The sequence below is a fragment of the Stenella coeruleoalba genome (assembly GCF_951394435.1).
Source record: "Stenella coeruleoalba genome assembly, chromosome: 6".
NCBI classification, from domain to species: domain Eukaryota; kingdom Metazoa; phylum Chordata; class Mammalia; order Artiodactyla; family Delphinidae; genus Stenella; species Stenella coeruleoalba.
Window position 1 is genome coordinate 95,430,008 of NC_137151.1, and position 18,662 is coordinate 95,448,669.

Sequence of the window (18,662 nt, forward strand, 5' to 3'; positions counted from 1 at the left end):
GTAGAAGTAAAAAGAAATTTGACAGTTTCAAACATCCTTTGCTTTTAATCATAAGTAATTTTTGAGTTACAGCAGTAAAATTGTCTGAATTAAAATTCATAGAACCTGAAATAAAACTTCTAATAGGTTCTTCAGGTAATTTTTAATTGTTAATATATCATTGGTTAAAATATATTTTTAAATGTGTAATCAGTAGATTAATTCATTTTTAACTATCATTAATTTGAAATTTATCAAAATAAGAAAATACTGTACCTGATATTCAATACAGGTTGATCCTAATTCGAATGGAAAAATTTTCTATGATCAGTAAGATACAGAACTTAAATATGTGCTTAATAAGATAAAACTTCAATTTACAAAGCAGAAATGTTGAATTCACTAAAATACTCTTCATTTGACTGAGACCTTGAGTTAAGGGAAAATTAGTTAACAAGCATTCCAAGATACCTGAACACCTAGTATGATGGCTTTGGTGTTTTTTCAACAGTGGCTTATGTGTTGTATTTCGTGTTCCCTCTATGTAATACCTAAGAGTAATCAGTATTTTTACTCTGAGTGTTTTTCTTAACTTTGCTTAGAATATTAACTTCAAGCTTTTGGTTCTAATGATTTCCTACATGATTCATTTACTAGGTTTCTTACGAAGACGCATTATCTGGAGAACTACAGCTTGGAAAATGTTTCTCTTTATTATAGGTTTTTTTTTTCTGTATGTAATGGCATGGTGTAGTATGATATAAAGACAGTGTTTGGGCTTTGGAGTCCTAATTGGTTTTGGTGATTTTTTCCTACTTAGTTTTGAATCTGAGCTCTAATGTTCTGTGATCTTAACCAAGTTACTAGACAGCTTTGGTTTTCTTATCTATAAATAGATAATAAGCTCTACCTTAGAGTCATTGTGAGGATTAAATGAAATAATTTGTAAATCCCTCAAAGAGCAAAGAGGTAAAAAGAGGTATGTATGTACAGGGTAAGAAATGGGTAGAAACCAAGATTACAGGGAAGTTTATAGAGAGGGCAAACCTTAGATAAAGGAAAAGAGACATTGTGAACACTAGCTTAAAATTTTTTTCACTGAAAAATGAAAAGTTGAAATAGATTGTTTATATATATTTGCATACATTTAACATTTTGATGTTGATTTAACTAACACAATACAACTTGCAAAACCCATCTTTTAAGAAATAAATTACTCTATAAAATATTTGTGAATTAGGAGTCTTCATTTAATTTTTGACACCACTGATTCATAGCAATTTTGTATACATCATAGAAGGAACATTGTGTTGTTTACCTACCCTAAAAGATGAGGGAAATTTTATTTTCTAAAGTACTTTTGAGCAGTATTTTTTAATGTAGCTAATAAGGTCAGACACTGATTTTAAATATAAGATTTCAATATCCTTTAAATCTTGAGACATTAACCAAAGTGCCTAGAATTAAGAGAAAGTCTAAACTTCAAGTGGCTTCATCCTTCAGTTAGCCTGTTTGGGGATTTACTCTTAGATTATTGGTTTTAACAGATAAATTTTACCACACAAAAGTCTATCGGGAAAACTAAAAAAAAAAAAATCAAATATTAAGACAGTTTTTAAGAAATTGCAGCTGAGAATTACCTTTAATGTTTTGAACAAATAGATTTGCTGTTGAACAAAATCAAAAAACAGCAGTAGCCCCAACTTGGTCTACAGAGATTTGAGTAACTACAGCCTGACTAGTGTGTTCCCCTCTGCCATGTATTCAATATGTATAAACAAAAAAGCCCTTTTTTGCTATAAATTAAAACATTGAACTTCTAATTCTTCCTAATCTTTGCTTTAGGTATAAGGTAAAATTCACTTTTTAAAATGTGATGTGAAACATTCTAGAAAGCAGTTTGCCAGCAAAATTTAATGGCCTTAGTATGTTTTCTGAACTCCAATTATTACTAACCCTCTAGGTTATATATTTAATGCTTTCTCTTTTCTTTCTGTTCTCTTTATCCAATCCCAATACTACTTAAGAAATAAGCTTATCAATTTAATTCTAGGATTTTATAGGGGATGGGATATGAGGAGGGAAGCCCTTATTTTCAAGCTTCTGTGGCTCCAAAATATGTTCAGTTAGTAAATATTTTCATTGTGGAGAAAAATGCAATTTACTGTGGACGTTTTTGTTTCTGTAGTAGTTACAGAATGTGAGAGTTGAAACAAGGCCTTAGTCCAAATCCCCAACACCGGTTAAGTCACCAACCCCTGGACACATGCAGTCTTCCATAAAGACAGTCCTAGTCTTTACTTCACTTTAACCGAGTCAATTGCTGGGTAAACTATACCAGGCTGGTAATGGCTATTTTATAGTAAAACCTGCAGAACAAAATCTAGTAGCTTGCTTTATGTGTTGGAAAATAAATATACATTGAATACCTTCTCATTACAGAAAAAATGCTGCTGTGAAGACATAGTTATAGCTTTCACATAACTGAAGCCCCAACCATCATGATTTAGTGCCCCCCAAAGGAAGAACTTCAGTGGAAAAGAGAGGGCATTTCTGGGGATAGTAGAATGCTTGAGACCTGAATTTAAACTCAAGCTCCTTCATGAAGGTAATAATTTTATTTTTAACTGATAGAAAGTAACAGCTCTATAAAAGTTAACTATTGTCTATTACATATTAATGAAAAAGTCAAGTTACACTTTATATATAGGTACTTTGTTCCGTTTATGGTTACCAGTTGGAAAAGAACATTTTATACCTAGTTATTTAATCTTAATATCTACATTCTTTGGAACTTTACTTTGACATAGTTAATTGAAAGTTAGGGATAATAATTTATAGCATGCGCTGACATTGAGGTTAGGTGGGAAAACTGGGTATTTTAAGTCACCCTACAGTTGTCAGGATTGAGGAGTGTAATGCAAATTGATGGAAGACTTAGGGGAGGAAGGAGTAATACTTTTCACTTCATTCAAATTATTTTTTGAAAAGGATGTCTGTAACTTAAAAATGTACTTTTAATCTCCAGTTCAACAATGAGTTAGGGCAACAGATATTGAAACCCACCTTTCCATATAATAAACACTAAAACCTTGTTTAACACATAGTATAGAGGTACTGCATACTGAAAGAAAAATTTTGAGTTTTGAATTTCCAGAAGATAGTAGGAAAAAAGTTCTCTTTCTTCCATTTGCAGATTCCCAGTCTGGGCAAAGTTCTGAAGTAAGTGGTTTATATTTGGCAAGCTTCCTGTGTTATCCCACCCCTTCACTAGTGAACTTCCCCAGGGCATTCATCCTGCCTTCCCTGTTCACTGCAGCATCTACCTCAGGTCTGCAGAATCCCTTTTAGGTGCTCTGAGCCTCAAATGCACCTATTAGAATGGATAGAGGTTGCATTCTAAGTTAAACTTTTCGGGGTAGCTGTTTTTAACTCATCTTAAAGGAAGAAAGCTATATTTATATAAATTTACACAAATTTGATAATGACTGATAATCTCTCCAGAATTTTTTCTTTTTAAGAAAAAATGCTTGATAACTCCAATGAAAATTTCATTGATGAAATTTCAGATAGGGTAAGAGAAAGTAAATAAAACGAAAAAAAATTTAGATCAGTAGGGATAATTTGTAATGGAATCAGGGCACCTACCAGGAAACTGAGAGTAAGTTTTTAGAATTTTTTTCCCCTAAGCCATTTTCACTTTTTACCTTTCTGTCCCGAGATCCATTTTTGGATCTGTTTACAGAATATTTTCTCAGGGGCTGTAATTCCTGCATAGTTAGAATGCTAGTTTTTTCGGGAGGTCAGAGATCTTTAGATTGCTTGCAGGAGGGCTTTTGTGTGTTAGGTACTGCCTATAATTAAATTTCAACCAGGAAAAGTTGAGAACAAAAATGAACAAAGAATTTCTTTTAGCATCTTTAATTTGTTAACCTACCAAAAAAAATATATTAAAGCCATGACTAATGAAGGAGGGAGGTTTGTCTGTTACCTTGAAAGAGTTCCCATTGTAATGATAAAGAGTGGGCTTTGGGATCAATGCATGTAGGTTTGAGTTCTTGCTCAGCCACCTAGTATATTTGTAATCTTTGGCTTTACTTAACTGCTTAAATCTTATTTCCTTATGTGTAAATTGGAGCAAATAACTGAATCACAGGGTTGTTGAAAGGATTAAATAAAATGATATGTATAAAACACTGAGCCTAGTGCTTTACTATGGTAAGTGCTCAATAAATGAAAACCTTATAACCTTTACTGGTGAGCCTCAGTTTCCTTTTCTGTAAAATGTTGTTAATGGGTCCTATATCACAGAATAGCAGAGTGATTGTTAATAATTCTGGCTAATAATTATTAAGTATAATAAGCGTTCAATAAACATTAAATTATTTTGTAGCTATGATAATTAAATTCATAGTCATGTATTCTATCATAATAGTGCTTATATTTAAAAATCAAAATAAAGTCTCAAAAATATTTCTAATCTTAATGTGATCATGTTTAGACAGTGAATATTTCAGTGTATTTAATACACTTTAAAAAATTAAGTTGCATTCTTTTTTTTTTTTAATTTTATTTATTCATTTTTGGCTGTGTTGGGTCTTCATTGCTACACAAGGGCTTTTCTCTAGTTGCGGCGAGCGGGGACTACTCTTCGTTGCAGTGCATGGGCTTCTTATTGCGGTGGCTTCTCTTGTTGCAGAGCACAGGCTCTAGGCACATGGGCTTCAGTAGTTGCGGCACACGGGCTCAGTAGTTGTGGCTCACGGGCTCTAGAGCACAGGCTCAGTAGGTGTGGCACATGGGCTTAGTTGCTCCGTGGCATGTGGGATCTTCCCTGACCAGGGCTCGAACCCATATCCCCTGCATTGGCAGGCAGATTCTTAACCACTGTGCCACCAGGGAAGCCCTAAGTTGCATTCTTGACAGCAATTATTTCAGTTTTAATAAGTCTCTCAGTAGGACTTTATTTTCAATTGGATCTAACTCTGTAAAAGTTTTCTTCTTGAATAGAGTTCTTTTATTTTTATACTCAGTGTACATTAGAGGTCAGTCAATAAATGATAGTTAAATGAATTTTAAAAGTCATCAAGATAATCAGCTATTAGAAACATAAAATCTAAGAACTGAATGGGATCTTTAAAAAACTAGGAATTGAAGTTCAGGGAAGTTAACATTGTTTTTTTTCATCAAATCTAGACTGACCCTGTGTTCTTTTTCTACTACATTCATCAGATGTGTGAATTTTTAAACTAAACAGTAATATTGAAATAGAACTTGTTAGTCATCTGAAAGTAAAATTTTTTGCAATTTTTCAAAGACAGTATAGAAAAGTATATTTAGGAGCTTTATACTAAGCCCAGGTAAGTTTTTATTACATCAATGAGATGACTGATATTTAACAGATTTTTGTCCTTAGGAACCAAGTAATTTATTTATAGATAGGTGAATTTTTTATCTTAGTTTGCATAATTATAAGTAGCAGAAATAATTTATTGAGTATTGACCCTGTACTAGGAACTGCACCAAGCTCTTTGCACACATTATTTTGTTTAATATAACGACCCTCTGAGGGAGATGCAGTATAATTGCCAATTTGCACATGAGAAAAACTAAAGCTCAGAGTAGTTAACTAATTTGACAAGTAAGTATGAAGCTGAAATTCAAACCCAGAGCATATGACTACAGAACACTGTCTTCAGCTATTTTATACATTTTTACTGACAAAACCCTCTCAGTTTTTGTTTTAAAAGTTGATGAAAAAATAATATATTTCTTGTCCACCCTAACTCCAACATTGTTCAGAGTATGGTAACTTAACCTAAAATTTCAAGATAATTTTGGAGTTCATATACTATGATTTGTTATTGGCTTCAGTTTACAGACACTCTGTTTGCTCCTTTTTTTTTTTTTTAACTAAAAGACTATCTTTTTCTGAAAGTTTTAGATTTATAGAAAAATTGAGCAGGTAATATAAAGATTTCTTCCTTCCTTTCTTCCATATTCCTTCCCCTACCTTCTCTCCCCTCCATCCTAGCATGCAGTTTTCTCTACTATTAACATTTTGTATTAGTGTGGTCCATTTTCTAAAAGTTAATGAACCAATACTGATACATTATTATGAACAGAAGTCCATAGTTTACACTAAGATTCACTCTTTGTGTTGTACAGGTTTATGGATTAATGTCATGTATTCATCATAACAGTATCATAAAGTATTATCTCATCACCATAAAAATCTCTTGTGCTTTACCTATATGAATTCCCACATCCCCAACCTCTGGCAACTACTGATCTTGATATTGTGTCTATAGTTTTGCCTTTCCAAGAATGTCATATATTTGGAATCATATAGTATGTAGCTTCTTTCACTTATCAGTACGCATTTAAGGTTTCTTCTTGTCTTTTTGTGCCTTCATAGACTGTTTCTTTTTGTTTTTGGCTGCCCCTCACGGCTTGTGGGATCTTAGCCCCCTGACCAGGGTTCAAACCCAGGCCCACAGCAGTGTAAGCACTGAGTCCTAACCACTGGACCACCAGGGAATTCCCAAGCCTGTTTCTTTTTAATCACTGAATAATAATTCATTGTATGGATATACCACAGTTGTTTTACCCATTCACTCATTGAAGGACATCTTGGTTGCTTTCAAGTTTTGGCAATCGTGAATAAAGCTGCTATAACTATCCATGCACGTTTTTGTGGAACATAAATTTGCAACTCATTTGGGTAAATACGTAGTAGTACAATTGCTGGATTGTATGGTATGCCTATGGTTAACTTTGTAAGAGACTGTCAAACTGTCTTCCAGAGTGGCTGTATGTACAGTTTTGTATCCCAAGCATCAATCAATGAGAGTTCCTGTTGTTTCACATATTTGGCAACATCTAATAGAGGGTTTTTTAAAAATATTATCCATTCTAATAGGTGTGTTATGATATCTCAGTGATGATTTAATTTGCAGTTTCCTTATGACATACAATGTTGAGCATCTTTTCATATGTGTAATTGCCATCTGTATACCTTCTTTGCTGCAGTGTATCTTCAGGTCTTTTGACCACTTTTTTTTTGTTTTTGTTTTTGCTGTACGTGGACCTCTCACTGTTGTGGCCTCTCCCGTTGCAGAGCACAGGCTCGGACGCGCAGGCTCAGTGGCCATGGCTCATGGGCCTAGCCACTCCGCGGCATGTAGGATCTTCCCGGACCGGGGCACGAACCCATGTCCCCTGCATCGGCAGGCGGACTCTCAACCACGGCGCCACCAGGGAAGCCCTGACCACTTTTTAAATTAGGTTTTTTTCTTATTGTTGAGTTTTATGAGTTCTTTGCATATTTTGGATACAAATCCTTCATCAGATACATGTTTTGCAAATATTTTCTCCGAGTTTGTGGCTTTTCTTCCCATACTTTTGATACTGTCTTTTGCAGAGCAGAAGTTTTTAATTTTAATGAAGTCTTGCTTATTAATAATCTCTTTCATGGATCATGCCTTTTGTATATTATACTTAAAACATCATTACTATACTCATGGTCCTCTAGGTTTTCTCCTATGTTGTCTTCTAGGAGTTTTATAGTTTTGCATCTTACATTTATGTCTATGATGCATTTTGAGTTAATTTTTTTGAAGAACATAAGGTCTGTATCTAGGTTCACTTTTTTTTTTTGGGTGGGCATGTGGATGTCCCTTTATTCAGCACCATTTGTTAAAAAGACTATCCTCTAGTGAGGTGGATGGACCTAGAGTCTGTCATACAGAGTGAAGTAAGTCAGAAAGAGAAAAACAAATACCATATGCTAACACATATATATGGAATCAAAAAAAGAAAAAAGGTTCTGCTGAACCTAGTGGCAGGACAGGAATAAAGATGCAGGCGTAGAGAATGGACTTGAGGACACAGAGGGGGAAGGGTAAACTGACACGAAGTGAGAGAGTGGCATTGACATATATACACTACCAAATGTAAAATAGATGGCTAGTGGGAAGCAGCCGCATAGCACAGGGAGATCAGCTCATGCTTTGTGACCACCTAGAAGGGTGGGATAAGGAGGGTGGGAGGGAGATGCAAGAGGGAAGGGATATGGGGATATATGTATATGTATAGCTGATTCACTTTGTTATACAGAAGCAACTAACACAACAATGTAAAGCAATTATACTCCAATAAAGATGTTAAAAAAAAGAAGACTATCCTCTATGGGATATATGGGCACATATGCTTTATTTATTTATTTTTAAATAGGATTTTTAAAATATTTATTTATTTTTGGCTGCATTGGGTCTTCATTGCTGCGCGTGGGCTTTTCTCTAGTTGCGTCGAGTGGGGGCTACTCTTCATTGCAGTGTGCGGGCTTCTCATTGTGGTGGCTTCTCTTGTTGTGGAGCACAGGCTCTAGGTGCGCGGGCTTTGGTAGTTGTGGCTCGCAGGCTCTAGAGTGCAGGCTCAGTAGTTGTGGCGCACGGGCTTAGTTGCTCTGCAGCATGTCGAATCTTCCTGGACCACGGCTCGAACCCGTGTCCCCTGCGTTGGCAGGCGGATTCTTAACCACTGTGCCACCAGGGAAGTCCGGCACATATGCTTTAATTTCTCTTGTGTAAATACATAAATTGGAATGGCTGGATCATAATTAGGTTCACGTTTAACTTTTTAGAAAACTGCCAAAGTGATTCTCAAAAGAGAATATACTGTTTACATTACCACCAGGAATACATGAGAGTTCCAGTTGCTCCATATCTTCATAAACATTTGATATAATCAATCTTCTAAATTGTAAATATTCTAATAGGTATATAGATGTATATAATTGTGGTTTTAATTTTCATTTCCCTAATGGCTAATGCTGTTTAGCATATTTTCATTGTTTATTTGCTAGCTGCATATCTTTTTTTCTTTCTTTTTTTGGCTGTGCTACGTGGCTTGCAAAATCTTAATTCCCCTATCAAGTTCCAAAAAACGTTTATCACCCCAAAATAAAACCTTGTACCCAGTTGGCAGTAGCTCCCTCTTCTCCCCTCCCCCAAGCCTTGGCATCCACCAGTCTACTTTCTGTCTGTATTTTACCCATTTTGGATATGTTTTATAAATGGAACCATACAATATGTGACCATTTGTGTCCAGCTTCTATCACTTAGCATAACTTTTTTGAGGTATATATCAGTACTTCAGTCCTTTTTATGGTGAAATACTATTCCATTTTATGGATATACCACATTTTATTTATCTATTCATCAGCTGATGAACATGATGAACATTATGGTTGTTCCAGTTTTGGCTATTATGAGTAGTGTTTCTATGAACATTTGTATACAAGTTTATGTTTGAACACCTGTTTTCAGGTGTTTTTATCTGTTTTTTTAAACTTTATTTTTGTAAATTAATTTTTATTGGAGTATAGTTGCTTTACAATGTTGTGTTAGTTTCCACTGTACAGCAAAATGAATCAGCCATACATATATGTATATCCCCTCCCTTTTGGACTTCGTTCCCACTCAGGTCACCACAGTGCATTAAGTAGAGTTCCCTGTGTTATACAGGATGTTCTCATTAGTTACTATTTTATATTTAGTATCAATTGTGTATATGTGTCAATCTCAATCTTCCAGTTCCTTCCACCACCACCCCTTCCCCCTTGGTATCCATACATTTGTTCTCTACATCTCAATTCTTCTGAGTATATACCTACAGTGGAATTGTTTTCATTTGGTAATTCTATGTTTAAATTCTTAAGGAACTGCCAAATTGTTCACAGCACCTGCACCATTTTACTTACCCATCAGCAATGCACAAGGATTCCAGTTTCCCCACATTCTCACCAACCTTTATTTTCTCTTTATTTTGTAAAGAAAATCCTTTACAGTGGATATGAACTAGTATCTCATTGTTGGTTTGATTTGCATTTTCCTAATGACTAATGAACTTGAGCATCTTTAATATGATTGTTGACTATTTGTGTGTTTTCTTTGGAGAAATGTCTATTCAACCCCTTTGCCCATTTTTTAGTAGGTGTGTTTGGGTTATCTTTAATTTAATTTAATTAATTAATTAATTTTTTGGCTGCGTTGGGTCTTCGTTGCTGCGCACGGGCTTTCTCTAGTTGCGGCGTGTATGGTCTTCTCATTGTAGTGATTTTTGAAATCTTCTCATTGCAGTGGCCTCTTCTTGAGGAACACAGGCTCTAGGCGCGTGGGCTTCAGTAGTTGTGCCATGCGGGCTTAGTAGTTATGGCTTGCGGGCTCTAGAGCGCAGCCTCAGTAGTTGTGGTGCACAGGCTTAGTTGCTCTGTGGCATGTGGGATATTCCCGGACCAGGGATCAAACCCCTGTCCCCTGTGTTGGCAGGCGGATTCTTAACCACTGTGCCACCAAGGAAGTCCCTGGGGTTGTCTTTTTTCTGTTGGGTCGTAAGAGACGTTTGTATATTCTAGACCCTTATCAGATATTTGATTTGCAAATATTTTCTCCCATCTGTGGCTTGTCTTTTTACTCATGTCATGGTATCCTTTGTGCAAAAAGCTTTTATCTTGCTAATGTCCAATTTATCTATTTTTTTCTTTTGACATTTATCCTTCTGGTGTCATATCTAAATCCAAGGTCATTAAGCTTTATTCTTTTGTTTTCCTCTAAAAATTATATGGTTTTAGCTCTTATTAGGTCTCTGATCCCTTTTTGTTCATTTTTGGTATACAGTTGACCCTTAAACAACATGGATTTGAACTGTGTGGGTCCATTTATACTTGGACTTTTTTCAGTAAATACATAGTGTAGTACTGTACAATCCACAGTTGGTTAAATTCACAGATGCAGAACTGCAGATATGGAGGGCCAACTGTAAAGTTGTACATGAATTTTCCACTGTGCAGAGAGTTGGTGCCATTAACTCCTGTGTTGTTCAAGGGTCAACCATATATTATGAGGTAGGGGTGCATTTTAATTGTGTTGTATGCGGCTATTCAATTGTCCCTGCACCATTTGTTGAAGAGACTTCATTCCCCATCGAATGCTTTTGGAACCCTTGTTGAAAATAATTTGGTCAGAGATGTATGAGTTTATTTCTGGACTCTCAATTCTATTTTGTTGATCTACATGTCTATCCTTATGTCAGTACCACATTCTTTCGTAAACCTTAGCTTTGTAGTGATTTTTGAAATTGTGAAGCACAGGCTCTGGAAGCCCAGGCTCAGCGGCCATGGCTCACGGGCCCAACCGCTCCGTGGCATGTGGGATCTTCGCGGAACAGGGCACGAACCCCTGTCTCCTGCATCGGCAGGCGGACTCTCAACCACTGTGCCACCAGGGAAGCCCCATCTTATAAGTTTTGATGTATTGTGTTTATCTGTCATCACCCCCTTGAGTTAATTATTTTATTTAGTTCTCCAGTATTTTATTTCTATCATTAAAACACAGATACACAAAATTGTAATAGTATTATTTATACAGACAGTGTTTATTTAGGTTTTTCTTAGAGTTATTAATTTATTTGCTTACCATTTTTCTAGCATTTCAGGACTTCCTTCTGGTATCATTTTTATTTTCTACTTCTTTAGGAATTGCTTTTGTGTAAGATCTGTTCATTATAAACTCAGTTTTTTAATCTTAAAAATGTCTTTCACCCTCTTGTGAAAAAGTAGCTTTGAGCATATACAATTATATACTGAAAGTTAGTTTTTTATTATTCTTGTGACTTCTATGGCCATTGTTGCTATTGAATAGTCTGATGTATATCTAATGTTAATACTCTGTAGGTGATCGTATCTCTCTGGCTGCATTTTAGATTTTTTCTGTTTTTCTTTAGAATTTTGTACTTTGCTACATTTGGTATGGATTTCTTTTGATTTATCTTGGTACATTTTGTGCTTCCTTTATCTGTAGATTCATGTCTTCAGTTTTGAAAAATGGTCAGCCATTATCTCGTCACATATTGTCTCTCGTCCATTTTTTCTTTTTATTCTTCTGAGACTCCAATTATAGGTATGCTATACTTTCTTCTTCTATTTTCCTAGTTTGAAGTGTGTTCTTTGTATTTTTTAATATTCTGTTTTACTTATGATGCATTCTGGGTAATTTTTATTTATTTATTTATTTATTTTTCGGTACGCGGCCCTCTCACTGTTGTGACCTCTCCCATTGCGGAGCACAGGCTCCGGACCCGCGGGCTCAGCGGCCATGGCTTATGGGCCTAGCTGCTCTGCGGCATATGGGATCTTCCCGGATGGGGGCACAAACCCGTGTCCCCTGCATCGGCAGGTGGACTCTCAACCAGTGCGCCACCAGGGAAGCCCTGGGTAACTTTTAAAGCCTGTCTTCTAATTTAGTAATTCTTTCTTCTGCCTCTAACTTTCTACTTAATTTATCCATTGACTTTTTAATTTCAGTAATTACATTTTTCATTGCTGAAAGTTCTGTTTGGTTCTCTTTCAAATGAAACTTTTGATAGTCTCTTGTTGCTTCCTTATTCCTATGACTCATTCATTTATTTCTTTGAATATTAAATAATTGTTTTATATTCAGTATTACATGGTTCCAATATTTGAAGTTTTTAGGGGGATCTAAATCTGCTGACTCCTTCTTATGATGGCTTATTTCTTTGTGTTTTTGGCACTCTTTGATTGTAAGCTTATATTTGATTGATCTTAATGTGAAAGGAAACTAAAATCTTAACTGTGTTTGTGTTCCTCCAAATAATAACTGCATTTGTTCTCGCCAGAAGCCAGGGTACATTATTGGCTTACCAGGATCTTTCAGGTTCTTAGTCTTACCTTGGGAGAGTTAAGTTCTCCTCCCCTACCAGCTGTTTATCCAAGCCCATTTCCCAGGCACAGTGTTTATTAGCAGCACTGCCCTTGAAATTTTCCTCCTTGCTTGTGCTCATCACTTAGGTTTTAGATCACAACTTTTGCTTTTATTTTGGGGAGTGGGGGGGTGGGCAGAGTGGGAGAGGGCAGGGAGTGGCCTCTCATTTTTGTTACTTCCTATAGTAGCTCCCAGCCACGAAATGTTTTGTTTTACATCAACTTTCTATTTTTTGTTTTCTAACAAGAGAGCTTTCTACAGTGTCTAATCTGCTGTATTGGCATTAGTGAAACTTCCTTTCTATTTTTTAAACCCCTTCTATAAAATATTAATCTTAAGTAATATATGTATAGTATAAAAAATTCAAAACAGAACAGAAAGTTATAAACTAAAATTGCTCTTACTTTTATAGCCCTAGAGGTAACTACAGGTTTTTGGAATTTTTGTAATACATTAAATTAGAATACAAGTGATAATTTAAAATCTTTAAGGAGAAGCAATTTTAAGATATTTTATAGTTATATATTAAAGATAAGACTGATTTTATAACATTTTACAATTTATATTTGAGTAGAATTATTTATAATATCTTAAAGATATGAAATAGCAAACCTTGCAGATTTTCTGAAATGGTTAATTTTACAAATATATGTTTGGATGCTATCACAGAAAAATAAGTTTTCATTGTATCCAAGTACATATACTAAATAAGTCTTAAATACAGGTATAAATGTAAATTAGGGTTTAGAGTGATGGAATTATCGTGTATCCCGATTGTGATGACGGTTATCTGTGTTAAAATTCATAGAGCTATACATCAAAAAAAGAGTTCAATTAATGCATGTAAATTTAAAAATAAAATTTTAAAGATTTTTAAAAAATAATTTATGCTGTCTTTCGAAAAATAAAATTATAGGGTTGGGTTCTTAAAAAAGATTTTATGAAGTTTATTTTATATTATAAATTTTTCAGTGGTGTTCTTCAGCAGTTTCATTTTGACTTTACTCCAATTTTGAGTCATAAAACATCATTCTTTTTAGATCATACAGAATCCATTAGTCACTATACTATACTAGGCCAGGGTTTCTGAACCTCAGCACCATTGACATCTTTATGTGGAGGCTGTCCTGTACGTTGCAAGGTGTTTAGCAGTTCCCCTAACTTCTGCTCATTAGATACCAGTAGCACCCCCTCCAGTTGTGACAACCAAAAATGTTTCTAGACATTGCCCAGTATCCCCAGGCGACTAGGGGGTGTTGGGGGTATGTGTGGGGGCAAAATCACCACCAGTGGAAAACGACTGTACTAGGCCTAAGTGGCTCAACCTTTTTAGAATACATATTTCTTCATTTTCAAAGCTTGTCATGCTAATATTAAGTGGTATAATTGTATGTTATGGTCAGAGTTGTATGTATATAATCTCCTCCTGTACCAAGAGATCTCTTTTAAAATTATCTAATGCTATGATAGGGCACACCTCATAAAATTAAAAGCTTTTATTTAGATTACATCTTTGTAAAATGAGAATTTTAGAAGAATTTGAAAGGGTGTAACAACAGTACCTGTCACATAGCAGCAACCTTAATAAACCAGTACATGAGTGCAATTAAGGATAGGGTGAGGAAACTACATAACACTAATTTTTTGCTCTGTCTTGAATTTATTCTGGTGCCTTTGCAAATTATTTAACAAGAATGTTCGTTTTATTGATCTTATAGGGTGTAAATGATTTAACCTAAATTGTATAGGGTAACACAGTAGGGGAGATGAGAAATTTATTTAAGACAAACATTCTATTAAAATGTTAAGTGCTTTAGTTGATCAGATATTTAAAATCTTTCAGGTATTAAATAATAGAAGAAAATGGAATTGAATATGATACCAGCATGGAACAGTCTGTTGATTCATTAAGAGTCAACCATAATGATTCCGAAGAGTCAAAAACCGATTCTCAGGTATTTGAAGTAGGGATTCAACTGGGAACTTTTTTCCGTTTAAAGGGAAAGCGGCATGCAATTGGATTTTTTATGTTTAAGGAATAGTGTTATATTTAATGTATTCAAGAATTTTAACATTTAATTTTTAATAATTCTATCATTTAATTTTATAATATAGAGCTTTAATGTATTTGTGAAAGTTTATATGTAAAGAAAAATCTGCATATTGAATTATAAATATTTCATCATTTCACATTGTATTCCTTTGGACTATTTGAAATAAAATATAATAAAAATCAACAGTTTCACTTAAGAACTTCTGTCTATATCAGTCTGTGAATTGATAACCCTTGCAAAAAGTAAAGTGAATAATTAACTGAAAAATGAATGTGTCTCCATCTTTTATTAAAAACATTCTATTTTTTAAAAATTGTAACTTATTTTACAAACACTCAAGTGATTTTTTTTTTCTTTGCAAAAGCATCTAAGCTGTATGGACTCCAGTGAGCCTTCTTTTGGACAAGATGGTTCCCCTAGAGTTTTACCCATTACTACTGCAGTGGATAATTCACTCACATCACAGAATATACCAGGGCCCCTGACTCAGACGCAGACTCTTTCTGCAGAGCAATTCCACCTAGTGGACCAAAATGGGCAACCTATTCAATATGAGCTTCAGTCATTGGGGGATTCTAATGAGCAAATGGTGAGTACGTTTTTAAAATAACCAGTTTTCTGCTATTTGGCAAAATGTATTAGTTTTACTAGATGACCTTAATTTCTTGACACTATTGCTTTACATTGCTTTGAAAATACTGTTTCCATGACATTCATTTTTAAGTTATATAAGGATTTTAAAAGATTTCCTTTCAGGACTACAGAGTACTTCAAACCAGTAGGTCCCAGCTACTATGTCTAGGCAAACTGGTACTTTGAGATCAGTTGGAAATGTAATATAATCTGTCACCAGTGCTAAAGTCCCAGAGCTTACATATAACTTACATTTATTTTTTGTATATACATTTGACTGAACTCAGTGTTGTTTGCTCTATCAACATCTCAGTTACTGATTTGTGTGCCACATGCTGGTATGCTTTCTTGAAGAAAAAGAAAGCAATGGAAGTACCAGTGGAATAATGGAATTTACTGATCTTTGTAAGTAGATATGTAGGTGTCATGTGAATAACAATGCATAAAGTTGACAGTGCTGCTTTAAACTGTTAGCCAAAAATATGTACGACCAAGTTCACAGTTGAATAGATGTGGTGATAGATGGTTTTGATTCAAATAAAATTAATGAGAAAAAGTTCTAAATTGCTCTCTAATAATATATTTATATCAGTAATAATATGAAGAATAATGTATCTCTTTGTTTGCCTGTATTTTCCAAATTTTCTACAACAAATTTTAATTCAATAATAAAAATTATTTTTAAAATCATAACTTCAATTATAAATTATACTTAAGTAGGCAAGCATATAACCCAAAATTCTTATTTTTGTTTCTAGTCTAGAGCATTCTAGAGTTAATCTATGTCCTTTTGCTCCCTTATAATTCAGCTAAATTTGGGCATTGAGAGTAATTGGTTGAGAGGTGGCTGACTGTAGACAACTTTTTTGTGTGTATGTTCAGGCTCAACATATTTCTGGGCTTACTTCAGGACTGAAATGCAAAGTTAGGGTAAGCTTCTGTAATCATACTGCATCACCAGCAGAGGTTAATATGCAACAAATAATCTAGATGTGAACCAATACATTTTAATATTTCATGTTCAAAATGAAATACTTCTGTAATTTCCCCTCTTATTTGACATTTATTCTAGTTTCTATCAGAACATTTAGAAAGTCTGTGTGTTCTAATGGAAGGATAAAAGAGTCTAAATGTATGAAGGGTTATCATTTTACACATGGTACCTTTCCTAAAAAGCATGTTAAAGTTGCTTATTTGTCTGGGTCTGAAAAAAGTTCGAGTTCCCATTCTCTTTGTAATTGTATTAAACGTTCTATCTGAAGTGATTATAAAGGTGATTTTACATTGTTTGCGGTAGGAGATGATACAGAGGGTTGCTTGAAGTTGTGAAATAGGAAACATGTGGCATGAGCATGAGAATAAATGTAAGGAACATGGAGTGTTAGAAGCTATCTTCTCCAAAGAACCAAAGATCAGAAGGTGGTGATATTCCGGGAAACTTAGTGGAGATTTTTTGTTTTTATTGTTTATTTTAATAGGCTTTAATTTTAAGAGCAGTTTTAGGTTCACAGCAAAATGAGAAGAAAATACAGAGAGTTCCCATATACCCCCAGCCTCCATATATGCATAGTCTTCCCATTATCGAAGTCTCCACCAAGTGGAGCTTTTTGTAAAAAATGACTTTTTTGTTTGTTTGTTTTGAAGTATGATTTTTTTTCACATAGAAGCTTTCACGGAACTAGTAAAGATTCTGTAGTGGGTAAATCTGCAGTGGATGAGAGGAGGTTTTGGAGTGAAGCAGGGATGATATTTTTCATTTACTAGAAATATTGTACACAAAGAGCACAGTAAATATAAAACTACTCATTAGCCAAGATTTTCTGGTGATTTTCATGGTCGGCCTCAAAGAAAATGTATTGCAGCAGATGACTCTCCAAAACTATGTTTATTTTCATAGCAAAGATTAAAGATAATTACTTTTTTTGGTAATAGAAAAAGTAGTATTATCATCACTATTGTCAAATTATATGAATTAAAAATAGGTTTTTAGGTAACAGGTGGAATAAGCTAAGGAAACAGAAAATGGAGGAGATGCTTTTCCACTGTGCTTGGGAAACAGTTTCAAAATTAAGGGGGTATTCCACAGATCAGTCTTAATTATGAAATTTTCATATGATTGAATAAATTATAACTTTATTATATGTGTTTTATTTGGATTTAAAAATAACCACAGCACTCTTATTTTCTAAGAATGAATGAAAAATTTTCACACATATTTAATCTCATTTACAGGGAGTAAAGAATTAACAACAGTATTATTACTATTGCCTTTTGAAGTCCAGTAGGGTTTTCGTATTGTTTTATTTTTGTCTTTTTTTAGGTTAAGTAACATCATCAGATATTGGGAGACAGTACAAAGTAGTGGTTAAAAGGAGTCAGACTGCTTGGGTTTGAATTTCAGCTCAGGACTATATAGCTCTGAGTTACCTTGAATGAGTTTTGTAAATACTGTGTTGCAATTTCCGCATGTATAAAATGTATATAGTTTGTATACATGTGATGAAGATTAAATAACGTAATATTGGGTTGGCCAAAAAGTGCCTTTGGTTTTTAAGTAAAAATAAAAGACACATTTTTCGTTTTCACCAAGAACTTTATTGAACAATGTATTCACCCTTTTGTTCCACTACTTTCTGCCATTTTTCAGGCAACTTCATAATTCCATCTTCCCAAAACTTTTTATCTTTTTGAGCAAAGAACTCTTGCAGGTGCCTTTTACAGTCTTCCAGGGGATTGAAATTTTTTCCATTAAGAGAATTTTGTAAAGATCTAAATAAATGGAAATCCGAAGGTGCAATGTCTGGTGAATATGGTGGATGAATCAGCACTTCCCAGCTAAGCTGTAACAGTTTTTGCCTGGTCATCAAAGAAACATGCGGCCTTGCGTTATCCTGATGGAAGATTATGCATTTTCTGTTGACTAATTCTGGATGCTTTTCGTCGGGTGCTGCTTTCAGTTGGTCTAATTGGGAGCAGTACTTGTTGGAATTAATCATTTGGTTTTCCAGAAGGAGCTCATAATAGAGGACTCCCTTCCAATCCCACCATATACACAACCTCACCTTCTTTGGATGAAGACCGGCCTTTGGTGTAGGTTCATTTCGCTTGCCCCACAATCTCTTCTGTTCCACATTATTGTACAGTATCCACTTTTCATTGCCGGTCACAATTTGTTTTAAAAATGGAACGTCTTCATTACGTTTAAGTAGAGAAT

General features: G+C 34.6%; 1 protein-coding gene across 9 annotated transcripts in view; it reads left to right on the forward strand.

Annotated features, from left to right (window-relative positions):
* The window catches only part of CARF (calcium responsive transcription factor), a 96,446-nt gene that overhangs the window by 1,511 nt on the left and 76,273 nt on the right, over positions 1-18,662 (forward strand). For 7 of the 9 annotated variants that reach the window (XM_079925389.1, XM_079925395.1, XM_079925390.1 and 4 more), the window contains exons 2-4: positions 2,422-2,587; positions 14,605-14,716; positions 15,180-15,404. In XM_079925389.1, the coding sequence (XP_079781515.1) occupies positions 14,648-14,716; positions 15,180-15,404 (294 nt within the window). In that variant the 5' untranslated portion in view covers positions 2,422-2,587; positions 14,605-14,647. Of the gene's footprint in view, positions 1-2,297; positions 2,588-14,604; positions 14,717-15,179; positions 15,405-18,662 lie in introns of those variants that run through there. The other 2 variants (XM_079925393.1, XM_079925396.1) reach the window with 2 other exon arrangements.